This window comes from Ooceraea biroi, chromosome 12 (assembly GCF_003672135.1).
Source record: "Ooceraea biroi isolate clonal line C1 chromosome 12, Obir_v5.4, whole genome shotgun sequence".
NCBI lineage: Eukaryota > Metazoa > Arthropoda > Insecta > Hymenoptera > Formicidae > Ooceraea > Ooceraea biroi.
In genome coordinates, this window is record NC_039517.1 from 2,239,978 (window position 1) to 2,267,497 (window position 27,520).

At 45.3% G+C, this 27,520-nt stretch overlaps 3 protein-coding genes across 6 annotated transcripts; 1 reads left to right on the top strand and 2 right to left on the bottom strand.

Annotated features, from left to right (window-relative positions):
- The first annotated feature begins 1,482 nt into the window (after positions 1–1,482).
- Positions 1,483–5,740, top strand: LOC105281960. Its single transcript, XM_011343565.3, has 4 exons — positions 1,483–1,577; positions 1,668–1,845; positions 3,056–3,197; positions 4,425–5,740. Exons 1-4 carry the CDS (start codon positions 1,483–1,485, stop codon positions 4,826–4,828), a joined length of 819 nt encoding a protein of 272 aa, XP_011341867.2. The 3' UTR covers positions 4,829–5,740.
- A 2,034-nt stretch (positions 5,741–7,774) lies between these two features.
- On the bottom strand, positions 7,775–16,744 carry LOC105281929 (post-GPI attachment to proteins factor 6). 3 transcript variants are annotated; one of them, XM_011343517.2, is made up of 6 exons: positions 16,612–16,744; positions 13,809–14,097; positions 13,334–13,617; positions 10,871–11,521; positions 9,154–10,033; positions 7,775–8,686 (listed from the first exon to the last, which is right to left on the bottom strand). In XM_011343517.2, exons 2-6 carry the CDS (start codon positions 13,988–13,990, stop codon positions 8,524–8,526), a joined length of 2,160 nt encoding a protein of 719 aa, XP_011341819.1. In that variant the 5' UTR covers positions 13,991–14,097; positions 16,612–16,744; the 3' UTR covers positions 7,775–8,523. The 3 variants fall into 3 exon arrangements, with proteins under 3 accessions (XP_011341819.1, XP_011341817.1, XP_011341818.1); XM_011343515.2 differs by having other exon boundaries at positions 10,871–11,578; XM_011343516.2 differs by lacking the exon at positions 16,612–16,744 and adding an exon at positions 16,157–16,275 and having other exon boundaries at positions 10,871–11,578.
- Positions 16,745–17,376: 632 nt separating this feature from the next.
- On the bottom strand, positions 17,377–27,278 carry LOC105281930 (protein O-mannosyl-transferase 2). Of its 2 annotated transcripts, XM_026974393.1 has the most exons (15): positions 27,205–27,278; positions 25,510–26,483; positions 25,254–25,337; positions 21,779–21,863; positions 21,608–21,712; positions 21,430–21,538; positions 20,969–21,237; positions 20,762–20,868; positions 20,472–20,664; positions 20,191–20,394; positions 19,962–20,113; positions 19,803–19,891; positions 19,577–19,725; positions 19,071–19,480; positions 17,377–18,955 (listed from the first exon to the last, which is right to left on the bottom strand). In XM_026974393.1, exons 2-15 carry the CDS (start codon positions 25,584–25,586, stop codon positions 18,850–18,852), a joined length of 2,139 nt encoding a protein of 712 aa, XP_026830194.1. In that variant the 5' UTR covers positions 25,587–26,483; positions 27,205–27,278; the 3' UTR covers positions 17,377–18,849. The 2 variants fall into 2 exon arrangements, with proteins under 2 accessions (XP_026830194.1, XP_026830195.1); XM_026974394.1 differs by lacking the exons at positions 17,377–18,955; positions 27,205–27,278 and having other exon boundaries at positions 19,188–19,480; positions 19,570–19,725; positions 25,510–25,748.
- Positions 27,279–27,520: the final 242 nt, after the last annotated feature.

Consider the following 27,520-nt stretch of genomic DNA (forward strand, 5'->3'; position numbering starts at 1 on the left):
GGCGAGGAAGTCCCCACTGGTACCCCGTTTGTAACGGCGGTCCACCCCCGCGAGGCAGGTGGAAGCAGGAAGCGCACCGATTTCGCGCCGACCCGAATTAACGAACCCGAGCGGCGAAATCGTGAAAACGAGATATTATTAGCTGTTTTTGCCTTGCGACCGGCAACAGCGACTCGCGATTTAATTACGATTTAATGACGCTCCTCGCGAATTATGAATGCGAATTTTCACCGGCCAACAGAAAGAGAGAGAGAGAGAGAGTCCTTGCTCGCGCGCGACGAAATCGAGCTCGGCCGACCGTGGCTGCCGCGAATTTCCCGGGGCACCGTCCAGAACGAGTTTCATCGAACATGGAGAACCGGGGAGAGCGCGACGCGCGCAAGGCAATTTCGATTTTCCCTCCTCATCGCCGCGATTTCTTTCACCGGAAGAACCGCGGATCACGCAGCGGCGGCTTCCTGGATCCGTGGATCCCCGATTCTCGACTTCCGGCATTCCGCGATGACTCTCCGCTTGGCGACGCTCCTGCGCAATTCTGCAATTTTCCACACACCTTCATTTCCATTCTGGTCTGGTGTACTCTCTCCGAAATTTCAATCTCGGCGCGCCATTTCCGAAATTACCAGCCGTTTACTGGCACAGCTTGACACTCTCATTCCCGCGTCCTACGTGACCTAAACAAGCCAGCTGGTCGATTGCGACACGTGCCAGTAGGGGAACCTCCAGGCCACTTACGCGGTTACCAGAATTAGGTAGGAACGAGCCCGGAAGACCGTCGAGATTGCGCGTGTTTCATAACGCGAACGCGACAAGACGCGTTGGAGTCGGAGAACCGGGGGTGTCGGGGGTGAAATCTCGTCAGAAGCCAGTGAACGTCTTAAGAGGTCATTGTTGAGAACCGATTATTTCAGCTTCGGGCTGGAGCGATCGACTGCAGCCACCATCGAGGGAGACGGACGATTCCTCTTCCTCGCGAGGACGACGACGACGACGAGCGGACGACGGAGAGTCACGCACCGCGTGCCAACATCCCATGAAGAGCCAACAATGAAAGCGAAACCGTGGGTCCCTCAATTACGTTCACGACTTGTCGTGTTCAGACGACCAGAGCGACTATATATGCCAGAAGACGAGCTCCGCGCATCCAGTCCGTGACACTGAACCACCGCATCCCCGTCTTTCAGGATTGATCGCCAATCTTCGCCCTGCACTTCAAAGCCCGCTTACCGCCTCTCTTGCCTTTCCGAAGGTACTCGCGACACGTCTCCAGAGACTGCGTCTTTTAGCGACGCAGAGTTGTAAAAGCGACACTCTGAGGAATCATCCGGGCTGTTCACTCAGATCAACGTCACCGCGACTCGATCCAGTTTTTCCTACGGTTGAAACGATCGAGACGCTTTGGCTTTCGTCTGCAAAATTGTAAACGCATCGCAGACATTTTATTATCAGGAGAGTCAATTGTTCCCTTTCTTCTTCTTTCAGATGAACACGTTTCACGATATTTCACGGAGCTTAACGGTGATGGTAAGCTGCCTCGCCATTCTGGCCGAATGCAGCCCGAAGTTCGACGACGGGGGGTAAGTACGAAAGCTGCGAGAGTACTTGAAAGAATTTCCGCGTGCGTCAGTAGCGTTCTACAGTGAATTCCGCATCCTTGTCCCCGGCAGCTTCGTGCCGAGCTCCATCAGTTACATGGAGAAGCAGGCGAAGGCGCAGGATCAAGTGCCGCCGTCCCAAATTAAGCAGCGCGAGGAGGTGTCGAAACGCGAATCCGAGACGAACGACATTACGGACCGCAACCAAGAGGCGCGATTCGGCTTCACCAACGTCGGAAGCACAGGAAGCGTGAGTACTGGCATTCCCTCTTCTTTCCCTCTTTCTTCCGTGCGAATACAGGGTGATTCGTATAAAGTGACCGATTTAATTATTAGTGAAATTTGAAGACATATGAAAAAAGAGTTTATACCGATATGTTCAGTACAAAGGGGGACACCATATAACGGATACGATTATTTTATGAGTGGAGGCGTTGAGGACATTTCAAAGTCAACTTCTTTTTTTTAATGGGATGCTGTATTTTTTATTTTATAGGATAGTAGCCCTTTTTAATATAAATTCAATGATACATTACATAAAAACATTCAAGGTCAATCAAGGCCAAAAATACATGATAAAATAAAATTCAAATGTATGATCTGTATTTCTGTTCTTCACAATAAATGTTCAAAGTTTTGACCTTGAACTCGACGACACAGATGAATTGTCTTGCTCGTGATATAATCCGTAATATTGAACGGGCACTATGTCTATGTCGATCTGGATATCGTTCATTTAATACTCTTGCAGTTTCAGCTGCATTTTTTCCACATTCACCAAAAGTTATCAAAATGTCTACAATTTGTGAATTATTGTAATTAGCCATTACGTTCAGTGCTACGACTAATCTCATACCAAGGCTGCGTTCGCTTTGGCATTCACAACGTTTGTAAGCATCACTTGTCCTTACAATCTTCGTAATAATAACATTATGATAGCAGTTTCCAAAGAAAACACAGCTCATAAACATAGACCTAGACATACTGAGAGCCAAAGCGAACGACAGACGGATATACAGATCATACATTTGAATTTTATTTTATCATGTATTTTTGGCCTTGATTGACCTTGAATGTTTTTATGTAATGTATCATTGAATTTATATTAAAAAGGGCTACTAAAAAATAAAAAATACTGCATCCCATTAAAAAAAAGAAGTTGACTTTGAAAAGTCCTCAACGCCTCCACTCATAAAATAATCGTATCCGTTATATGGTGTCCCCCTTTGTACTGAACATATCGGTATAAACTCTTTTTTCATATGTCTTCAAATTTCACTAATAATTAAATCGGTCACTTTATACGAATCACCCTGTATATCTGAATTCCGTGCGGAACTTTCCTCATCTCTAAATCACCGCTTCCCGACGCTCTCTTTCTCTGCGAATTAATGGAATTAATTCGTCGCTGCATAGTTCAATTAAACTCGCGTCAACCACTAATTAATCTTGCATTACAGGGCTACGGCGTGTCGCCTTACGCACCGGCCAAGATCGATCTCGGCGGGCTTCTCTTGGGAGCCATCATAGGCGTTGGATCCATCCTCATCATCCCGAAATTGCTTTACATCCTGTCGGGCTCTTATGGCTCGTACGCGAGAAGTAAGTCTACCATTATTCTCGAATCGACGCCGGTTCAACCTTAATTCCTTCGTGACGAACAGTAAAATGAACGAGTCTCCGAGTATCATTCGGTGTAAACTTCGATTTTACCCACGTAGAAATTGCCGAGGTCGTTTAACTGGCCCAACATTGGCCTAGTATTGGTAGCCCAGAGTACGGCAGCGGCGTTACACTCCAGTGTCGGATCTGTACTGGCACAATACTGGCGGCCAGTACTGCAAAGAGTTGGCAGACTGTCTTATCCCAGTACTTATTAAAAACCGGGCCATGTGACGGGCCATTATAAAATACAGACATGGACCAGTACTGGTTGCGAGACGGGCCATGCTTCGGCAACCGACACAGACCCAGCATTCGACTACATACATTGCCGATAATATATAACTAGCAACACAGGCGCGCGCTATAAATAAAATAAGAAATAAAAAAAATAATATAATAAATACAATTGTCAATATAACCGCACTGACAGCCACTATGACATTTTGACATTCGCAACACGAAGTTCAAGTCACACGAAATTCGTCGCGGAAAAGAGGCCTCAATATTCGATAAAAAAGAACTTCACGAAGTTAACACGCCTTTTTTAAAATAGGATTATAACAATATATTGATTCACCAGCGACCGATAGATGGCCAGATCAGGCGTGACGTTCTCGCTAGAAACATTTGCGTTATCACGTATAAATAACCATCCGGAAAACCGATTTAACATCTTTTTCTTTTAAACGCGATATTAATTCACGCGACATTTACAAAATGATTTTACTAATGTTGTTTGCATTAGTCTTTGTTTATAATATTTAAGTCACAAATACAAATAGTACAAAATACATATTATATATATAAAAAATACATTAATACATTAATTGGTCCACTTCTATGCCCAATGCGGGTGCAGTTATTTACCGAATACTGGTCCATATATTATTGCCAGTGTCGGATCAGTACTGGCAATTAAGTACGGCATGGCGTTACACTCCTGTGTCGAATCTGTACTGGCACAATACTGGCGGCCAGTACTGCCACGATGGCAAACGGTACAGTCCCAGTATTGGACCGTTTTGAAATTTCTACGTGGGTAATTCGAATCTCGATTCGAGCACATCGAGATGCCGAAGGGAGCTCGGCAAGTCGCGAGAACAACTCTCCTCTCCTGTCTTCCGCTCGCAAACGCAACACTCACGCGACTCGTACTTATTTAAGGTGAGGACAACGGGTTCTCCCAGACCCTGACGAGGATCGACGACGTCCTGGCGCGCCATGGGATCGACACGACGTCGTGCATGCAACGCGCGGTCTGCACGTACACGCAGCGGGCGGCGAACGACGGGACCGGAAGTGGAAGCGGAAGCGACGGGGACGAGCAAGGGTCGTCCTTCGACAGGATGGTGAACACCATCACCACGAATCAGGTGTTCCGCACCGCGATGCAGGGCACGGCGATCGACGAGGCGGTGGAGGCCGGCAGGGCCGGCCGCAGCTGCATCAGGTCGTACCCTCACTGCGGATTCTCGATGGAGACGATGCTGTCGCTGCTGGCGAACGTGATCGCCGCGGCGAACGCGGCGCGCGCCCCGACGCCCACCGCCGCCGCCTCCTCGTTGTAACGACGATTAATTTAATTAGCTTTAGGTAAAAAAATTAGGTGAAGTCGCGGACGATCGTAGCTTAATAGCGAAATGAAGAGAGAAAGAGAGAAAGGGTCTACTTCACAGGGACGAAATAATGAAGAAGGAAGTAACGAGAATCTTCATTAAAAAATGTATTGTTGACGTAGGATTACTTTTCCGTCATAGACAGCGAGATGTAAATCACCCGATGATACTAGTGACAGGATCGATAGTGACGATGAGTGACGAGGTAATGCTAAACAAGGATGTTAATTAATTATCTATTAATTTCGTAAAGTACACACTGCGACTGTTATTATTATTGTCGATTACTACAAAGAGACTACTGATCTCCATACTAACAAACTGAATAAAGCTCGTCAAACAGATTCAACTGATCGTTTGAAGATTTTCGGATTTCCGAAACGTACAAAAGACATTCATGGAGTACCTTAGAAGTATAGACGGAGTATTTTAAAATACCTTTTCACATTATTCTTGAATAGCGTAGCAAACATTTCAAAGTCGGTCGAGGATATAATAAGGATCGCTTGAGCGTAACTTTTGTGAGATTTAAGAGTTCAGTGCATACAACGATAGTCTCATCTTTATTTCACAGAAAATTACATGTATGCGCGCGCGAGCGTATGTGTGTGCATGTGTGCTTATTAAACCAGCAAAAGTGAAACCCCTATATATATATATATATATATATATCTTGACGCAGAACCCCATGCGCTCAGGTGACACGCTCTCCTTCATCCACTACGTAGAAAACGTTAAAATTCTCTCTGTATATGGCTTTCACATTGAGGAAAATAGAATCAGCTAGAGTCGCGATACGGTCTCGGCGCATCGCCCTCAACATCTTTCAACAATCAGTACAGGCACTGCCCATGACGGCGACGTCGTCGTTTTACTTATTTTATACTTTTACGTCGCCGTTTTACCTACGCACGCGCAACGCGCGCACGAGCGCGAGGGTGAATCAGAAAGCAAAATTTTCAGGGCTTCTCCAATTGCACTTCCTCAACTCGACGCGGGACGGGGTAACTTTCGGAGCGATTCCGTTTCGAGCGAGACTCTGCCTTAAAGGTACCTACTCGCGGTTTGATATTCAGTATTTAAACATTACAAATTAAAATTGGGAAAAGGCCTGGATCATGGAATTTGGAATGAAGAGGGTAGAAGAACGTGACTTGCAAATAATAATTCGTGCAAGGTATGAGCGTTAAATTCGAAATGGCAGATGCCGCGCTCTGAAACGTGTAGGAGGCACGCTTTACGTAGAAAAATATTATTTTCTTGTGTGTATTCGTGTGTGTGCGCGCGCGCGCTATAGATTAACATTATTAATTTCTATCATTTCAGAACGCTCTCTCGAATTTGCATTCTGAAAGTACGATATAAAATAGAAGATATGTATGTGTCTTCGCTTCCTGAGATCCACCCTCGCGCGTTCTCGCGCGTAGCAGGACAATCCGTGTGCGAGGATTCCTAGGAAGGAGGACTTTTTTTGTCCCTTAATCTTACATCTCTACGCTCACATTTTTGCCTCCTCATCGGAGTCATCAGGCGAGCATTAAATTATTCACGCGGCGTCAACGGGGCAGAGATCGAAAGCTTGGAGCTCGCTACGTGAAAGATAAGTTCACTTACCGAATATGGCACGCTTTTACGAAATTCTAACATCGAACCGACGCGACGCCGAAAGACGACGCGATCAATACATCCTACTTATAAATTAAGAGTATTGCAACAACGCTCGCACGATGATAGCTGCAACGGTAACGGGAACAACGGAGAACACTCGTGCAAAACGAAATGCAGCGCATTCGCACTCGCTTCTTCGACGCTTCTTCCTCGCGCGCTTCAGGTATCCTACGTAGGTATCCTAGAGACGTTTTGGTCCTTGCAAACAGGTCCTGACGTGAATCAACAACGTGCAGCGGAACGCTTTAGCTCTATTTAGTCGTGCGGACGACGATAGAACGAAGACGAGGAATGTCGGACTGAGCCTAGGAAATCTTTCGTTAAACGGCGGACGCAGCTTCGTCTTCTTTAAATATATAAAATTTATCATCAGTTCCAGCGATAACCACGTAACTAGAATAACGATTCTCTTTGCTTTATCACTCGCAGACTTGGACATCTACGTTCGACGGAGATTGGACTCTGCTAAAAGATCTAGATGAGAGAAGCGAAAGTATATCTAATGTCGGTTTCTTTAACGTTAGTGCTTATAAAAAAGAGGGAGAGAGAGAGAGAATCTGCTTTCCAAATCACTGAAAATTGTGCAGACTACCTCCTGCAGCTTATCTCGAGTTAATACTGATCGTTGAATTTACTTTACTGTGCCGCGTTTTATTGCATTTTAATATTGTATACACAGTAAAAAATAAAATGTTAATTTTAACATTTTTTGCATGTCCCAGAAAGTCCACTCTAAATTTTAAGTTAAAGTAACTCATTCGTCATATACTAGAAATGTTAAGTAATTAACACAATACTTTACATTTATTTTTGTTATTGTAACTTTAAGTGTGATGTAAAAATAACATACAAAGTAATTGAAAACTACATGGAAGAGAAGTTACAATAACTCATCAGAAAAGTTGATAGAACATTTTCGTTCGTACAATATGAACATTTACTTTTTATGTTATATTAACACATGGTAGTAATTATTTCAACTTAAATTATTTTTGATAGAAACATTTAATTTTAGTAAATTTGATTATTTTATATGTCAAAGTTCATGATTGTTTAAAGATTTACTTTAACTTCTTTTAGAATGTTAAACTAACTGTGTGACATGTTGATTGTTTAAAATTATCGTGTTAAAAGCATTTCAAATAATATTCCATTTCTAAGAGACATACACAAAATGTTAAGTTATGAAGTTAACATTAATGTAACATATAAATTTGTTATAAAAATAATAACATATCAGTTGTATGTTAATTTTACATTGAAGTAGTAATCAAAACATGGCAACACAAGAAAATTTTAACATATGGACGCACAATTTTTAACGGTGTATTAATCAATAGAGTTAGGTAATCCCTCTCTGTCTCGACCAATTGATTTCGCTTCCGAGAATAGCCTTACGTCTACGTGATGCTCTTTAGAAGAATAATGTCTCTGATATACATATAATTCACGCACCTACATTGAGTCGGAGTGATCGGACAGCTTTCGCACGAAATTAATCACGCGCCTCCACGGTGGAAAGAAACAAGCTGGGGAATGTACTCTGGAATTATTTTGAAGCCAAGGAACGTGCTTTGGAATCTTTCTGCGAGCCGACAAATGAGCTTCGGAATTTCTCTTTGAGCTGACGAGTGAGCCTGAGCATTGTCCTTTGAGCAAAACCACCAAACTTTTGAGCATTCACTGTTAAAACAATATATTAATAGATTTGTAATTGTATTGATTATTAACTATAATTTATAATTCTATAATTCTCTCTTCTACAGAAATCTCCAAAGCGTCACGATCTCCAAAATGCCTTCGGCTCAAACTAGACGAAGCCGGCGTTCGATTTCCTTCGCGCAAAAGCTGCCGGATCACCGAAGATATATATATTTGTAACTTCAATAACCTCCCTGATGCCCTAATACGTCTCGACTTCTGACTTCTCCCGCCTCGTGGAGAGTCTCGCTCAGGATGCTCGCGCGGTTCTTCGAGCATCACTTCATGTACTGCCGCTTCGGCAGAAGTAGAGTAACTCCTACGGCCACGCACACGTGCCAGAGACTGTGAACGAGATAATAGTTCCGGCGTGTTTGCAGGAAGGCGTAGCAAATGAGGCCCAGAGAGACGAGGAGGAATCCAGCCGGGAAGTAGATGATCCTGAACAGAGGAAACGTCGCGTCGACATCAGCACCTCGCACTTCCGTAACGCAGAAGCGCGTGAGGAAACGCGATACAAAGGAGAAGTTTGCTCGCCCGAGCGTACGAAAAGATATGAAGCATGCTCAGACGCAATTTCTTCGTTCTCGATGTTGCCTTCGCTCCATTTAGCAAAGTGCATTACGATGTTCCCGCATAATAAAGCTGGCTGATGCTCCAGCTCCGTTCTTTGCGGAGATACCAAACAAAAGACATGGGCGTCGAACAAAAAAGGTAGACGGGAAATTTTCATAAGATAAGCACAAAATAAAATAGAGCATACATGCTCACGTTAAATAAATAATTATTAATAATTTATAAAATAATTCCGAGCGGAGCTGGAGCACCGAGCTGCGCGCATTGCTATTAAACTCAACCGAATTTTAATCTAAACCAAACTTAGCTAATAAATTTCTCTTATTAATTACCTGTAGGGACGCGAGGGGTATCTGACGGTCCGCTTTCTCCTGCATCTGAGTCCCCAGGACAAGCCGATCATCACGGTACCAGTAACCGCCGGCAGCAGGAACACCCAGAGCGCGGTGCGGTCCATCTCGGCGCCCATCGCGAGCACGATCGCACCAGCCACCTGGCAGAAGGCGGTCAACCGCGGCCCGAACGACGCCATGGCCACCAGGGTCACCCAGATGGCCAGCAGCGCGTTGAAGAAGTCGCAGAACTGCAGGACGCTCAGTCGCATGATGCACACGCCGTACACGTCCTCTCCAGCTTCGCAGGCGTGGTAGAACGTCGAGAAGAACATGACCGCGGTGTAAGCGACCGCCTCGGTGAAGTACTCGCGTCGCACCGCCACGTAGACCGAGCCGATGAACGCGAGGTTGCTCAGGGTCAGGGTGAGCAGCTGCAGCAGGACGCGGCCAGTGTTGAGGACGTAGCTGTCGTCGCTGCAGTCGAAGCCGCGGTAGCCACCGGTGCAGTGGCAAGCCGAGAACACGAAGCCGCCACTCATGTAGTGCATGCACTCCCCGTGACCGCCGCAGCGACCCTCGATGCACGGCGAGGACGAGACGATGCTCTCGACCCGGGTGGAAGCGCAACGGGGGAGACACTCGCACGTGCGACACGTCTTCGCGTCGCCCCGCGGACAGGTGCGACCGCAGGAGCAGTTGCGGCCGCCGATCGTTGTTTCGTTGGGGCAGAAGACGCGCAGACTGACGTACCAAGTGCCCGCTTCCGGGTACGGCACGTGCACGTACGCCGGCTCGGCCGCGTTGACGTACACGTCCGCCGTGGAGACGCCCTTCGCGCGAACGCAGGAGCCGCCGGAAGTGATGTTGGAGTAGTAGCCTGCGGAAGAAGGAAGGAACGGAGATTGAGAAGACTACGCAGTCAAAAATAAAATGTTAATTTTAACATTTTTTGCATGTCCCAGAAAGTCCACTCTAAATTTCAAGTTAAAGTAACTCATTCGTCATATGTTACTTCTTGACGAACTAGAAATGTTAAGTAATTAACACAATACTTTACATTTATTTTTGATATTGTAACTTTAAGTGTGATGTAAAAATAACATACAAAGTAATTGAAAACTACATGGAAGAGAAGTTACAATAACTCATCAGAAAAGTTGATAGAACATTTTCGTTCGTACAATATGAACATTTACTTTTTATGTTATATTAACACATGGTAGTAATTATTTCAACTTAAATTATTTTTGATAGAAACATTTAATTTTAGTAAATTTGATTATTTTATATGTCAAAGTTCATGATTGTTTAAAGATTTACTTTAACTTCTTTTAGAATGTTAAATTGACTTTGTGACATGTTGATTGTTTAAAATTATTGTGTTAAAAGCATTTCAAATAATATTCCATTTCTAAGAGACATACACAAAATGCTAAGTTAACATTAATGTAACATATAAAATTGTTATAAAAATAATAACATATCAGTTGTATGTTAATTTTATATTGAAGTAGTGATCAAAACATGGCAACACAAGAAAATTTTAACATATGGGCGCACAATTTTTAACGGTGTACAGTCGAGACTTGAAACGAGAAACTCGTTGATAGTTGGACGCTAATTCTATCTCTTATTAATTCTACCCGTTTTGGGATTCAGGGTGACAACAATCGCCTATGAGCAAAAGGATTCAGAACCGTGCGAGCAAACTGACCTAAGGAAACGCAGGCCACGAGGACGATGTGCTTCTTGTATCGCTCCTCCACGTCGATCAGCTTGAAGCCGAGCGTGACCGTGCCGCCAACGTCGTACACCCGGCCGACATCAAAACTGAGGACGGAGAGGGCGTCGCTGGTGACGTTGAAGGCTTGCGGCTTCGTGTCGTTGCCGCGCAGGTGCTCGTAGTCGAAGAGGAAGAACTCGGGAAAGGACTTCCTCGACAGCTTCACCGACGTCACCTGATCACTGCCGTTTATACGACGTTCATCATTATTCTTCAGCACTTGCAACGTCACGTTCGTCGCGTTTCCCGAGAGCAGGCGGAGGGTCACGTAGTGGAAGCGACCGACGAAGGGCTTGAAGCTCAGCAACGTTGTCGCGGACTTGTTGAGCAAGGTGTCAGCGAGATTATCCTCCGCCGTAACGTGGACGGTTACGTTGCAGTTCTCGGAGCACGACGACTTCAGGGACAGATTCAGATTCTGCAGACCGACGTCCGACACGCGGTACTGCACTATCGCCGTGTCGGAGCTCGCCGAGTCCAGTTGCACCTGGTTCTCGTCCCTGAGATCCACCAGCAACGTCGTCCCCGGCGTCTCCACGAACATCTCGGCGTCCAGCACGGTCTGGCAGGACGCGCTGAGGCCTGCGAACACTTTCTGTAAGTCCGGAAGAGCACCACGGACGGATTGTCGAAACGGCTCTGTTACAAGCAAGATCGAGATTGATTGATCAAGATCTCCTCGACTGATCATTCATTTTTACTTACTACAAGTGCTTATAAAATAGATCCTACAGAGATATTTCAGAGATTTTTGAAAAATTCGCGTCATTTAAGGATCACTTTAAGTACACCTTTCTATTATACATTAATATACAGGGTGTCCCATGGGAAGTTGCTGAAAGTAAACGATTGGTTCTCCCCTCCATGATTTCAGAAAGGGTCTTACGGTTAACGGTCGTTCATCTGAGTGTCCGCAGTTTTATTCTGGTTGTGGTAGATGCAAGTCCGTGCGCGTCAAAATGAGTAATCTGACGACGGAAGAAAAGATTTATCTTGTCGAGTGCTTCTTTTCCAGAGGAAAAGTTTATAGCAATGCTTACAGGGGGTTTCGTACTAAATACGGAACACATAAAGTTAAGAGCGAAAACACGCTGAAAAGGTTAGAATTTATTATTTCTTTAAACGTATGCGTTACGTCACTCCATTTTTTGGCAATAAATCTGCATTAAAATAATGTTTTGTGTTATTTTTATCAGAATTATCGATAATTTTATGCAGTGTGGAACTATCCAAGACCGTAGACATAATCTGCCAGGTCTTTCTGTGTCTGTAGCTGCAGAAGAAAACATTGAAGATATTAAGAAGTATTTTGAAGAGAATCCAAATTCTTCCATTCGGAAAGCTGCCCAAGCTCTTGAAATATCCAAAACAACGTTACACAGGATTTTAAAACATTTCCTGAAAATGCATCCCTATAAAATAACATCGCATCAATTGCTAACCAAACGCGCTATGACGAAACGTGTGGAATTCTGCAAGACGATAAATGGAATGTTTGAAGATAGAGAACTTGATGCAAAATTGATACTTTACACGGACGAAGCACATTTCTGGCTAAATGGTTATGTTAATAAACAAAATTATAGATTTTGGGGGTCGGAAAATCCCAACGTTTCCCTGGCTAAACCTTTACACCGACAAAAAATAACAGCATGGGCTGCGATCTCGGTAAAAGGAATTTATCTGCAATTCTTCGAATCAACAGTCACTGGTGAAAGTTACAAGCAGCTTCTCGAAACACAATTCTTCCCTCATGCAAAAAAAAGAGGCCTGGTCAGAGGATTTCATTTCATGCAGGATGGAGCGACACCACATCGAACCCAGGAGGTCTTCGAAACAATCCATAAAGTTTATGGCAATCGAGTCATCGGTCTGGGATACCCCAAATTTGCCCAGGGGGGCTAGAATGGCCACCGTACTCGCCGGATTTAAATCCATGTGACTTCTTTCTTTGGGGATACATTAAGGACCATTGTTATGCCGGAAATGCAGAAACAGTGTCAGATTTAGTAGTAGCTATTAAAAAGGTAGTCAGCAACATTAAAGACGACATGTTAGAAAAAGTTTTCACAAGTTTTCGTAAAAGAATTGATTTTTGTACAAATTCAGATGGTGCACACTTTGAAAATATTTATCATTAGCTTACTTGATTATTAGCATATTTTTCATTAATAAAATAAACTGATATACAAACATTTTGCTAAATTTTATTTATACCCATTAAAAACTGCAGACTTTTCTCTTTCCAACGCAATTTTTGTTTTTTCAATAACTGCATACGTTTAAAAATGACAGCTGATTAGTTTCAGCAACTTCCCATGGGACACCCTGTATAAAGATCTTAATTTTATTTTGCTAAGGGGTGAAGCTTGACGCATTCGCCGGCACATCTACCTTGCTGCTTGATCTTGCCCTTGTCAGGATCGGTCCAGGATCGGAAGGTGATCGCGTACCAGTCGCCCGGCGGCGGTGCCTCTATCTTGATCGCATTTGGATCTCCGTTGCTCTGCATCCGCAGGCTATAATATCGCCGTCGCTTCTCCGTCTCCATCAGCTTCGCGGAGACCTTCGATCCGTCGGACGAGATAAATGGCAGACTGCCAGATTTCATGTACACCGAGACGTTGCGCGGCTGACATCTACCTATCCCGCCAGTCTTCTCTTCTTTCGCCGTGAATCTGAGGAGCGACGAGACACCTTGATCTATACTCGGGTAATCCATACTTCATCCACGTACTTCCGCGTAATTTAATAAAAAAGCAATTCATGCGTAGTAATATCGCAAAGTGCTTCAGGCAATTGCACTGAATTATTTTATATCGCGGACAATCGAGACCTCGGACGGGTCTCGCCCGGTAGCGATACGTACTTGAAGACGACCGCGACGGTGCGTTCGGGCACGTCGAAGTGGATGATCGAGACGTGACGGTAGGCGTAGTAGTCGACGAGGACGTTGCTCGCCTGTTCGGCGATCTTCTCCAGCTTGCCGCATAGTCCTTGCTGGGCCGCAAGAGTCCATGCCAGCAGCAGGGCTAGAGCGCTGTTTCGCATATTCCGACTTGCTACATAAGGAAGACCCGTTTCATCCCGTTTCGGAAACTTGCGGACGGTGAGGAATCAGCACGTGCGATACCTCCAGTCTCTCGATATCGAACAATCTGAGAAGAAAGAGAAGATAAGGCTGCTGGTAACGACGACGTCATACATGGCATCGTTGATGTCGTCATCCTAATTGATTCTCCTGGCTAATCTATTCTTCTAATTTCGGAATCTAGTGTGCAGCTCAAGGATTTCAGAATCTAGGATTCTGGCCTGTGACATTTCTATGTTCCCACCACTCCCGCGTACCTTTTGCATCCAACTTTCGATCAATAACTATAATTGGAGATTATTAACTTGCGTATATTCCTGTCGCAGACAGGCATAAATGTTATATTTCCGCGCGCACGACGAATAATTTGTAATATTGCCGAGAGCGAGGGAGAACCGAAATGATCACCGGTCCTCACGAGATGCTCGGCTCGTTCAATCGCAACTTAATGCCGTCCGTGATGTTTCTTCGTGGCCGGGCAATCATGCTCGGAAATGATCTAAGTGGACTGTCTCCTCGGAGCGGAGCGGCGGGCAACTTTTATAGAACTCGTTTGAGAGATTGAAGGAACAGCAGATCCGTGCGATATGCACGCTCATCAAGTAGGTCAGACTCAGCCGTTAATTCGCACTTCCTGCGACAAGAAGCAATCAGCTTCGCCCGCGCGTTCATCGTCGAAGAAGCGTGAATGACGTTAATGTCGAGGCGTCGGACGTGACTATTTCCAGCTGTTATTCTCGCCGGCAACGAAACCGCACGCGACTGCAATCATTCCTCGACGGCAAGCGAGCAAGCGGACGGAAAACCTCAATCCGCGATTTAATTATCAGAAGAGTTACTCCACGGACAATTAAAATTACGGGATTACGAGGAATTAGATCTGGCTTCGTGGGAGAGCTGGGAGTGAACTTGGAGTGAAAAGCCGTGGGAGAACAAAGGCCTCTCGTCGATTTGCGAGCTGCATTATTCCGCCTTTGCGTGCCGATTAATTAGCGAACCATTTATCGGGAGAAATCTTGGTGCGTTATTGAATGCGGAAAATTACTTCATCGATTGCCTCGATGAGCAGATTGCTCGATAGGAATCAGCATCGCTTAGCGTAACGCAACACGCTTACGGTACAAAGGCAAGGCTTTTGCTGAAGATATCGCGCGGCCTATGACACTCGCGCCCGATAAGACCTGCAAGACGCCTCGGCGTGATGAATGAATCGGCGTGACGACAAGCGCAAATTGGCAAAGTTGCATTGACGTGCAACAGTACGCGTGGAGGACTCGCGATTGCGAATATCGGGATATGCAGCCTTGCGTATATCGGGATTAATTAATCCGGGCCGTCCCGGCCTGCGCTGGACGAAGCTATTGAATAAAACATCGGCGATTGATTTCCGATATCGCGGAACGGGATCGGACGCCGATAAAATCCGCGTCGCGCTCATTCTCCGTTTCTTCTGCCGCTCTCCGCTCTTCGAGACTCAACGCGCTGCGGTTAGCAATATAAGTAATCTATAATTATGCACCCACGCGCGCGTAAGGGGATCACGATGTTGCGTCGCGCGGAAGGTCGGAGGTTCACCCATCCATCCAGCATCTCTGACCGCCGATCGGATGAGCAGAGCGACGCGAGTCGTTTGATTATTATTTCATCAGCTGCTCGTAGAAAATTCTGTGAATTCCGAAAACGCGATGTGTTCTCGTATAGAATTTCTACTCGAAGTCGCGGAACGCGATATTCCGGAAACTCGGATTCCCTCGCGGTCTACGCGAGAATAATTTTCATTTCGCGATTAAAGGGGTAAGCGTGCTTCGTCGTAATTGCTCCGTGCTCGTCAATCGGGGCAATTGATGATCGCCAGCTGCAATTTGCATCTAAATCGTGCCCCTCGATCGTTATGCAGCTTTCTTCTTCCTGTACACAAGTGTCAGTGCGCTAAGTGACTAGACCAATTTAATAGATCCGTCAATTGGGCTCCCGCGTTTATGATCGCGCCAGATCGCCGACGGATCGTTAACACCATTCGCCAATAATAACTCCGATCTCGAGTATTGCGATCGTCGGCCGTTAATCTAACAGCGATAAGAGCAACAATCTGTTAGTCATCACACGTACCCATTCTACGTACTTACCTTCCGCGAAGGCCGACCGTTCAAGCTAGTTCTCCCCGCTAAAAGGCAAATCGCAGCCCGCGATCTACTCGGGCCACCAGGATCGCCGATCAATTCCTCGGCGGTGTTGATTCCTCCCCTATCCTACCCTGAGAAATCACGCGCGGCGATACGGGAGCGATATACATGCCGCACCGCAGGCATGCAGTCGCGCGTTTCTTACGCTCGGCCCGAACAACTCAAGCTGAGCGCTCAGCGCGTCGACGCGTCGCGCGCGCAGTCGTCGTCACGACGCTCACCAGGGTCGACCGACGCGTCGGCGGCCACGAAGAAGACCTCGCTGGCGGGATCAGCGGCTGGTGATCGCAGCAACAAGTGCGCGCGCGATCGCGATCAGCCTCGATCTCGACGGAGACGAGACGGGGCCTCGACGCACCCCGACGATGATTTCAAGACGAGCGATGTCACTTCCCTACCTATTTCGGCGAGCCGGCAATATGTCGGGCACGACCAGCGGCGGCCCACTGATGCGCCGACAATCGTGGGCGATCACCACGGTCACGAGCAGTCCAGGACTCCCGTTGGCACTCCACCGGCTCCGGACCGCGGCAAGCCGGTCGCGCGAGGAAGCGCGCACTGGCCGAGTACCCACGGAGTCGCGGGCCGTCACCCCGTCTCCTCGTCTCCTCGCCCCGACGAGCCCTTGATGCTCGCGCCGACGATATATCTACAGCGAGAGACTAGAGCGACTACGCGTGCGTCCACCGCGTCTAACTGCTGGCTCGCCGTCACTGGCAGCGAGAAGGAGCACGCGCACATGGCACGTATCACGCTTATCACAGCCACCAGCCGTGGCCAGCTTTCGAGCGGGGAGTTTCGAACTCTGCTTTCTTCCAATGGGAATACAGACTGGCAGGAAATATACCGCTGCCACGTCTTTGCGTTCCGGTTGCGGCAACAAAAAAGGGAACGCTGTAAGGGACGTGGTACGATGACGTTATCGCTAAGGGCGATAGACGGGGCGAAGAGGGAGCTCCACCAGCGCCTTTGTACATTTGTGCCAGCTGGGTCTTATCAAGGGGAGCGCAGAGTGCGTACGTGGAACCCGACGGGATCGGAGGAATGCGTGCGTAGGGTGCGTGGAGCGAAGCTGATCTCAGCTGAACGCGAGAGGGAAATCAGCGTGGGATGAAACGCTCGTGGCTCGCGATTAGAAAGTCAGGAAGCGGTAAACTGTTTTACTAGAAATTGCTCTTTAATCTCTCGTAAACAGCCTCGCAAAATACATAAATTTATATATTTCTTTGTATACATAAATCGCTGTAATCTAAAATATATCAAAGTCGTTGTATATTGTTACGTCCCGACAAGTCTCCTTTTTCTTCCGGATTCCTTTTTTTCACTTAACCGTCATATGCCGATGTCACTGCCTTTAGACAAACTTTCTCTTTTATGATCCATCCCAAAATTCCTTTCCTAACAACCTCTCAAAGGACCAAGGTTGCACGCTTAGTCATCTTCCCCGACATAGCGCCTAACTTACACTTACTTAGACTTACACACGAGATATATTTTTACAGCATTTTAATTATAAGTAAATATTAAGCAGGTCGCGCGTCCTGGAGGCGAAGCGTGACCATATCTCTTGAATTGTTTTCTCATATATCGATATAGTCACTCTCCAAGGCTCGGTTTAAAACGATATGTCTATTGCATAATGTTAACGCACAGATTAACGATACCAATATTTGTATTCCCGTTGTTTAAAAACAAGATAAAATCATATATAAAATACCATAAGTATATATACGTATAAGAATCGTTAGAACTTTCGCGAAGATTCTGTAGGCCAAGAGCGGGGATTTGCGCGGGATCCTCCCTCTCTGTCTATGCCTGTTGCAGCCGTTTTCGAGATCTCCCATTGGCTAAAGGAAAATTCTGTTGCTCACGATTTTGGTATAAAAGGAACCAACCAAGGTTCCTGGCTCTCTTTTCTTCTCTTCTCTTCCTGGTTCTCCACCGACTCTCTTCACTCATATCGCGGTTAGAAAGAAGTACAGCAACGAGATCTCCAAAACGGCGTCAACGCGATCACAACTCAAGGTTCGTATTTACTTCTCCCTCACTCTAAATTCATTCAACATTGTCGATTAATCAACTCGAATAAATCCAATATCTTAGTAATTAACTATCCAATTAGTAATTGAATCTCCGACTCTCACATTCCTTTTCCGACCATTTAAATTATCCTTAAATCGCAAAACGCACACGACTTGAGTCCCTGGGGTAAATTGCTTAAATGCATTGACTTCAAAAACTAAAATATTAACGTTACATCCCGTAACAATATAAATAAAATGAGCATTTTTCAGAGAGCGTTTTAGTCTCGTCTTCGAAGGTACACCTGTTACTCCTGATCACTGGCGGATCCTGAGGGGTGGTTTTCGGGTTAAACTCCCCCCCCCCTTCCAAATAAAGAAATCAGTTTTGCTAAATTGGTTGGAAAATTCATCAAAATTAAATTGGATCAGAAGTGTCACCACGTCCTCGTCATTGATCCTGAAGTAAAAGCTAAGGGTGATACTAGAAAAATATTAAACCAAATAAGTTTGTCAAACCCCCCCCATTATCGACATCAGGATCCGCTAGTGCTCCTGATTAAGTACGTATCAGATAGATTGCACGTTGCGTCATGCCGACCTCAACACTGGAGTTCAGAACTCCCAGGACTCCATCCACCGTAAGGAATGCATCGAGCTCTCCGGATCGATCGCCGCCGGACCGTCCATCCCATAAGCCAACGGCGAGAACAGGTAGAAGCTGCAAGCAAATTTAGCCCGAGAGATTTAATCAAGACGGATGCTATGCTGACAGTATTAAATTCTTGCGATTTTCAACCAGACTGAGGTCCGCGCGAAGGCGGATCACGCTTTACCTGTACGCCGTGCCGGAGACTACGCTACCCAGGGCGACGTGATAGAAGGTGCTGCCCAGCTTGTCGGGCAGCGACAGCAGCAGACCCTCGACAACGTGATTCAGCGTGATGCCGGTGAGCATGGAGCTGTACAACAGCGCCGGGAAGTAGTGATGAAAGTACAGCACCCTGGTCATCGCCCAGAAGGGCGCGTAGTGCAGGAGCCAACCGAGGAAGAGCCACTTGCCGGCATGCGTCAGCCGCTTTCGCCGCTCAATATTGTCGGCGTCGTCGTCGTAACCCCGTTGCTCGCGCACCGACGCGTGCACGTAGAGAGCGACGAACGTCACGAGGAAGACTATGTTGCCCCACCAGACGATGGGGTTGCCCAGCAGGTATATCCTCTGGTTGTTCCCCGAGAAGAATTGACCCTGAGGACCAAGACGCGGACCTTGAAGAATCGCTGAGTCTTCATTGAGAAGACTTGTTACTTTAATCTACCCCCCCCCGCCCGACCTACCCCCTACCCTGTAATTGATGGGCCACTGCCACGGCCGCGAGGACACCTCTCCCTCCTTCACCTTCAGGTCCGAGTTACCCTGCAGCATCACGGCGTGCGACTCGAGGAATCGGTCGAGGAAGCCCGGCGCGTACACTCGGAAGCTGACGTTCGGAACTGATGAGAAAAATGATGAACAGTCGATTGAATTATTCGCGATCGATTTTATAGATGCTCGACAGTAGCTCGCTTACGCTTGGCGTACTGATTGTCCTCGATGTTCCACAGCGCGTTCCTGTCCCTCATGTTGGGGTTGCAGGAGACCTCCTGCTGGCTGAAGCCCCTGGGTGAATGAAAAATCACTCGTCAATCAGTTTGTTGCCTCTAGGCCTCTGCTAGCATATACTAATTACCACTTCGGCAAGGTTTTGCCGCTGCACGTTAGCACGCAGTGATGAAGATAGTGCACGAACTTGAGCTTGCTCGTCACCGTCTCCACTACGTCGCCGTCCCTTCCGTTCGTTATCAATATTTTCCAAACGTCGTTCGCGTCGCCCGTGCCGTTCTGCAAGATGATCGATCGGCAAAATGATTGATCGCGCGGGCGATCACAGTGATAGAGTTACGGGTGGCTCGCCTTACCTCGCCGTATCCAGTGACCTGGTAATGCTTCTTCGATATCGGCGCGATCTCCTTGTGCGAGTGTAAATTCCGCCGCGTGATAGTGTGCTCCAGGCGGACGAGGTCGCCGTGCCTGACGAGCTCCGGCTCCGCCGGTATCGCGTCCGTGTCGAATTTCTTCACCAGCCAGAGATTGTTGTCGTCCTTGTGCGAGTAGGTCGTGATCTGCAATCGAACGATTCCGAGATTAGCGATTCCTTGCGATTGCTTGCCTAGCGAGCATTCTAGGTGTTTCTAGCAACCTGTTGCTGCCTGGCACCGACTCCCTCGGGATACAGGTGCCAGTGCGAGTGCAGGTAGCCACCGCCCGTGCGGTGATTCTTCAACGTGATGGTGGCGCCGTACGCCAGCTGCCGCGGCATCGTCGCGTTGTACAGCGAGTTCCCACGCAGGAGGGACTGAAATTCCGAGCTGTAGAAGCCGTCGCCGCTCCCGCTAAAGTGGAATACAGCGGGTCAAGCCACAGGCAATCGGGCGAGGGAGAGGCACCTGCACGTCAACAACAACAACAACAACACGTAGCTCTTCTTACCTTTTATTCAGAACGGAAAGGTGGATGTAGAAGAAGAGCATGTAAAGTAGAACCGGTAACAGGATGAGGCAAATGCACCTCGCCAGCAAGTGCTTCCCCACGTGAGACTGCAAGAAACAAAGCAAAACGGTTGCTCGAACGATCGATTGCAATCACCTGGATCACCTTGGTCAAGCGGAAGCTCTATTCTTACGTCGGATTACTCACGATGGGCTTGGAGAGGTCTCCCAGCTCGCGCCAGAGCTCGTACGCCGTGTGCAGACCCACGAGCAGGACCACGAACAGCCCGACGAATTTCACGCCGATCGTGCACGCGAGCGCGGCGCCCGTGAACGACAGCCAGAACCACCAGGTGAACGTGAACGGTTGCTCGTGGAGCGACGCGACGCGCGCCATGCCCCACGTAGCGCACATGATGAAGCACAGAAGTATCGGGTCCAGGAGGATGTACTGATTCAACGTCAGCAGCCCTACATCTGCAACGCAAATGATTTTTTTTTCCTGGTGGAACAAACTTGATCATCTTTTTATTGCTTTTTTTATTTTTTTACTCCACTATTATTTATTATTGCTTTATTAACCTCTCATTTAATTAAAGCATACAATTTTATCACGATTATTCGTCAAAGAGGAGAGATTCTCCTTTGCATCACGAGGCTATAACTTACCGGAGAGAACGAGAAGAGCAGAGAGCGCGGAGGCGCGAATGGACTTGGTGAAGTCCCACACGATCAAGTAGGCCAAGGGTACGGTGGTGGCGCCGAGCATCGTGCAGAACTGGATGGAAGATTTCCAATTAGATTATCGTAATCTCAATGTTTCTACACGTGAAATTACATGGCTTACGATTCTCATGCCGATGTACTTGACATCCTCGAACTTGTCTCCGGGTTTCTCAAAGGCGAACGTGCCATCGTAGCCGGTCAGATAGCCAGACAGAGCGATGAGCATCTAAAATCAAGAACGTAATACTTTGTGTTTGTGTGTGTGAGAGTTTTGTTTGAAGAAATTACCTACCTTGCCCAAGGGTGGGTGGACGTCGAAGAAGAACGTCCTGTTAATGTACCAGCTGCCCATCTTACCGAAGTGCGTCTCATCCCAACTGCAAGCGGCAGATATTGGGTTGGCCAAAAAGTAATTGCGTTTTTTTTATATAAATAAAAGGCGAATTTTTCATGGGAAACAAAAACTTTATTAAACAATATATTGTCCATTTTGTTTGATTATCTTTTGCCATTTTTCAGGCAACTTCATGATTCCGCGCTCAAAAAAGTTCTTATCTTTTTCAGCAAAAAGCAATTCCAACAACGATTTCATATCCTCGTCAGCAGTAAAGGTTTTACCATTCAAGGCGTTTTGCAAAGAACGAAACGAATGGTAATCTGATGGTGCCAGGTCTGGCGAATATGGTGGATGTGGTAACACGTCCCCTCCAAGCTGCAACAATTTTTCACGAGTGACCAAACTTGTACGTGGTCTAGCGTTATCATGGTGAAACGCAACACCTTTGCGATTCACCAATTCTCGACGTTTCTGTTTGATGGCATCATTTAATTTATCCAGTTGACGACAGTATACGTCTGAATTAATGGTTTGATTCCTTGCAAGCAGCTCAAAATACACAATACCTTTAAAGTCCCATCAGACTGACAGCATAATCTTTCTTTGGTGAATATCTGCTTTTCAAGTGCTTTCAGCAGGTTCATCACGCTTGCTCCACCATCTTTTTCGTTTGACATTGTTGTAGACGATCCATTTTTCGTCGCCTGTTATCATGCGTTTCAAAAATGGATCATTTTCCTCACGTTTCAAAAGAGAATCGCAGATGTCAATACGCTTAGTGAGATGAATTTCTTTGAGCTCACGTGGTACCCAAATATCGAGCTTACTAATGTATCCAAATCGTTTTAAATGGTTTTCAACACTCGATTTCGATATGTTAAGATTCTCGGCAATCTCTCGTGTCGTTAAACGCCGATTCGAATCGATCAGTGCCTTTATTTTGTCATCATCAATTTCGATTGGCCTTCCTGAGCGTGGTGCATCTTTCACATTAAAATCTCCAGATCGAAATTTAGTAAACCAATTTTGACACTGCCGCAGTTTTAAAGCATCTTCGCCATATATTGGGTTGGCCACAAGTAATTGCGTTTTTTTTTATATAAATAAAAGGCGAATTTTTCATGGGAAACAAAAACTTTATTGAACAATATATTGTCCATTTTGTTTGATTATCTTTTGCCATTTTTCAGGCAACTTCATGATTCCGCGCTCAAAAAAGTTCTTATCTTTTTCAGCAAAAAGCAATTCCAACAACGATTTCATATCCTCGTCAGCAGTAAAGGTTTTACCATTCAAGGCGTTTTGCAAAGAACGAAACGAATGGTAATCTGATGGTGCCAGGTCTGGCGAATATGGTGGATGTGGTAACACGTCCCCTCCAAGCTGCAACAATTTTTCACGAGTGACCAAACTTGTACGTGGTCTAGCGTTATCATGGTGAAACGCAACACCTTTGCGATTCACCAATTCTCGACGTTTCTGTTTGATGGCATCATTTAATTTATCCAGTTGACGACAGTATACGTCTGAATTAATGGTTTGATTCCTTGCAAGCAGCTCAAAATACACAATACCTTTAAAGTTCCATCAGACTGACAGCATAATCTTTCTTTGGTGAATATCTGCTTTTCAAGTGCTTTCAGCAGGTTCATCACGCTTGCTCCACCATCTTTTTCGTTTGACATTGTTGTAGACGATCCATTTTTCGTCGCCTGTTATCATGCGTTTCAAAAATGGATCATTTTCCTCACGTTTCAAAAGAGAATCGCAGATGTCAATACGCTTAGTGAGATGAATTTCTTTGAGCTCACGTGGTACCCAAATATCGAGCTTACTAATGTATCCAAATCGTTTTAAATGGTTTTCAACACTCGATTTCGATATGTTAAGATTCTCGGCAATCTCTCGTGTCGTTAAACGCCGATTCGAATCGATCAGTGCCTTTATTTTGTCATCATCAATTTCGATTGGCCTTCCTGAGCGTGGTGCATCTTTCACATTAAAATCTCCAGATCGAAATTTAGTAAACCAATTTTGACACTGCCGCAGTTTTAAAGCATCTTCGCCATATATTGGGTTGGCCAAAAAGTAATTGCGTTTTTTTTTATATAAATAAAAGGCGAATTTTTCATGGGAAACAAAAACTTTATTGAACAATATATTGTCCATTTTGTTTGATTATCTTTTGCCATTTTTCAGGCAACTTCATGATTCCGCGCTCAAAAAAGTTCTTATCTTTTTCAGCAAAAAACAATTCCAACAACGATTTCATATCCTCGTCAGCAGTAAAGGTTTTACCATTCAAGGCGTTTTGCAAAGAACGAAACAAATGGTAATCTGATGGTGCCAGGTCTGGCGAATATGGTGGATGTGGTAACACGTCCCCTCCAAGCTGCAACAATTTTTCACGAGTGACCAAACTTGTACGTGGTCTAACGTTATCATGGTGAAACGCAACACCTTTGCGATTCACCAATTCTCGACGTTTCTGTTTGATGGCATCGTTTAATTTATCCAGTTGACGACAGTATACGTCTGAATTAATGGTTTGATTCCTTGCAAGCAGCTCAAAATACACAATACCTTTAAAGTCCCACCAGACTGACAGCATAATCTTTCTTTGGTGAATATCTGCTTTTCAAGTGCTTTCAGCAGGTTCATCACGCTTGCTCCACCATCTTTTTCGTTTGACGTTGTTGTAGACGATCGATTTTTCGTCGCCTGTTATCATGCGTTTCAAAAATGGATCATTTTCCTCACGTTTCAAAAGAGAATCGCAGATGTCAATACGCTTAGTGAGATGAATTTCTTTGAGCTCACGTGGTACCGAAATATCGAGCTTACTAATGTATCCAAGTCGTTTGAAATGGTTTTCAACACTCGATTTCGATATGTTAAGATTCTCGGCAATCTCTCGTGTCGTTAAACGCCGATTCGAATCGATCAGTGCCTTTATTTTGTCATCATCAATTTCGATTGGCCTTCCTGAGCGTGGTGCATCTTTCACATTAAAATCTGCAGATCGAAATTTAGTAAACGAATTTTGACACTGCCGCAGTTTTAAAGCATCTTCGCCATATACATCAGATAACTTTTTATGAGCTTGCACAGCGTTTTTCCCTTTTCGGAAGTAATAAAAGAAAATATGAGGAAAATGTTCTTTTTGATTTTCCATTTTGAAATCGACGGCAAAGAAACAATCGTTAACGAAATCGTGTACTTTCTTTTTGTAAAACAAGCTTGAACTGTGAGTTGTTAACCTACATAATGAATTTGCGGTTTAGAATGAAGTTAGTTACATTTCAAGACATGTACGTCCATCTATTGGAAAAAAACGCAATTACTTTTTGGCCAACCCAATATAATAATACACAAGAGTTTCCTATTAAAGCGACGAGAAATCCACAAGTGGAATTTCACACTGCCTTACCACACGTGCTCCGGCTCCGTGACTTTGTAAAACCTGGTGATCAGCGTGAGTACCGTTATCCCGCCGAGCAGCGGCCACCAGAGCCTGCGAACATCAGAGAGAAATCATCGGGAGCCGTCAGGATTTCGGCTTATAACCTCAACACAGCATCGATATCTCGCGCGAATTCGTCGAAAGTTGACTTCACTTTTTACCGATTCTTCAGAAATCCTATGGACACTATGGATTCTATGGTATACGTTAAATTCACACGTACGTTGCGTTCTCTTCCCCCTCGTTCGCTGCATCCTTCGATTTAGATGCGACCTCCTGGACACCGCTGGCCTTCTTCATACTTCGTTAAGATGATACTTATATTTAGTATAAATTGTCAAAAAGTTCACTCGAGTCGAATTAAATCATCTGTGCCGGGGAGAAGGAGGCAGCTCCGAAACGCGCGAGGCGAAGCGGAAAGCGACGAACTCTCGCGGATGCGGGACCGCGTGGCGTCTGTTGGAATTTTTTGGTTACTTCCGAGCGCCTGCGGCACCGCAACCGGCTCGCGCGGCGTGTGTCGGATTGCCGCTCCGCAGGCGCCCGCGTTTATTGGACTCGAAAATTAGTTCCAGAAGCCTCCGCTGTTTTTGATCGAGAATCGAGGCCGGTACGGCTACGAGCCAAACGCAGTTTTATTTTCAAGTAGTGGGCCCGCATAATAAATAAAATAATTTTTATTTTTGAATAAGATGACTAAATAAAATAAACTTTTTATTTGTAATTAATACTTATCAAGGGCGGATCGAATAGATATTTAATATCGAGTAGTGTATCGACTTATTGTTAGTAGAATATATTACAAGAACATTTCGCTCTCAGCTGGCACGTTCCAGGGACGAATTCTAAACACTAGCTGTTAAGACAGAAGGAGGAGCGATATCCCTTCACGTTGCACGTTACTTTCAGCTACTCCCGCGTCGTGTGACTCTGGAGCTGGAGTTGTCCATGTACATACTTCTGTCCGACGCACAGTGGGGAATTTTCGCTGAAACGTGGCCATAAATCGAGGAATCATCAGATTTGCACAAAACTTGGTAGACTTATGTTTTCGAGGTTGCTGATCACGAATCCAATATGTAAATATGCAAAAACAAAATGGTGGTCTTAATATAGTGTAGCGAACCATGAATACTCATCAATATCGATATCAATGAATGTTTGGGGTTGCCGATTACTAATCAGATTCGAGAATGTCTGGAAAAATAATGTTAGACTTAATAATGGTGCAGGGTAGAGTTTATTTTTATAAGTTTAAAAAAAATAAAAACAAAAAATACAAAATGTTACAAAATGTTTTATACAAACATTTCATGGTACAAATGTCTCTATTTAATGACATCAATAAAAATTTTTTTAAATAATTTTTTAAAACAATTTTTTCGAAAATTTATGTAAACAATTGTTTTTCAAAAATTTTATTAACTTCATTAAATACGGGCGTTTTTACTATGAAACTTTTGTATAAAACATTTTTTGATATTTCGAATACTTTTCGAGATATATCGAGAAAAGTAATAAGGTGGTTGTAATAACCTTATAACAAAAGTAGCAGATAGTAGCAGCTAATTATTGTGAATTTTAGTTGCTAATAGTATAGACTACAAGATGAAAAAGAAAAGAACGCGGGATCTAGCGGGATCTGCAACTAAAGTCTACACGAAGTAAATATTAATTTAGGAAGATATAAACTTTGTCGGACTATCGTTATGTGTCGTAAAACAAACACGACAAGCGTTATTTCAAAAATGTAAATAAGAAAAATCTTCTGCAATCCTCCAGGAAGAGCATCCATTTTGCAGAACTTGATTATCACTTTTATTTACAAAGTTATTAACACTCAAAGTTCAATGAAAATATTCACGCAATGCGTGAGAAACGTGTGTCGCCCATAAAGGCCTACTTTCAACTGACATACCTGCTCGACTTCAAATAGTAGGGGACTAAGGGCAACGGGATTCTATCCAGGGAACAGTCCTTTATCGATTCTCAAGGACGATAGACCCTAACTCGAAACTTCATTTTTCGATTTTTGACCAGCTTTTTGACAAAATTCCCCACTGTGCGACGTCAAGCACAGTATTTATTTATCCCGTATTCCGTGGACCGGCCGTTGGTCACGTGCGCCGGAAAATGCAGGCCACGTTGATCTGTATTTAGAATGGAGGTTACGGGAAGAGTGGGGCACCGCGACGCCGAGAGGAGGAGGAGCCGTCTTCGTCGTCGGGACTGAA

Bases quoted from the DNA above. Each gene is read 5' to 3' on its own strand.
- LOC105281930 (XM_026974393.1), bottom strand. From the start codon at position 25,586: ATGAAGAAGGCCAGCGGTGTCCAGGAGGTCGCATCTAAATCGAAGGAT. The intron at 21,864-25,253 runs GTAAGGCAGTGT...TGCCGCTTGCAG, and splicing joins ACGGAGCCGGAGCACGTGTG to TTGGGATGAGACGCACTTCG. The intron at 21,238-21,429 runs GTAAGTTATAGC...TTTGCGTTGCAG, and splicing joins TGCTCTTCTCGTTCTCTCCG to ATGTAGGGCTGCTGACGTTG.
- LOC105281960 (XM_011343565.3), top strand. From the start codon at position 1,483: ATGAACACGTTTCACGATATTTCACGGAGCTTAACGGTGATGGTAAGC. The intron at 1,578-1,667 runs GTAAGTACGAAA...TGTCCCCGGCAG, and splicing joins CCGAAGTTCGACGACGGGGG to CTTCGTGCCGAGCTCCATCA. The intron at 3,198-4,424 runs GTAAGTCTACCA...TACTTATTTAAG, and splicing joins TTATGGCTCGTACGCGAGAA to GTGAGGACAACGGGTTCTCC.
- LOC105281929 (XM_011343515.2), bottom strand. From the start codon at position 13,990: ATGCGAAACAGCGCTCTAGCCCTGCTGCTGGCATGGACTCTTGCGGCC. The intron at 13,618-13,808 runs GTACGTATCGCT...GTCGCTCCTCAG, and splicing joins ACCGTCGCGGTCGTCTTCAA to ATTCACGGCGAAAGAAGAGA. The intron at 11,579-13,333 runs GTAGATGTGCCG...TGCTTGTAACAG, and splicing joins GGGCAAGATCAAGCAGCAAG to AGCCGTTTCGACAATCCGTC.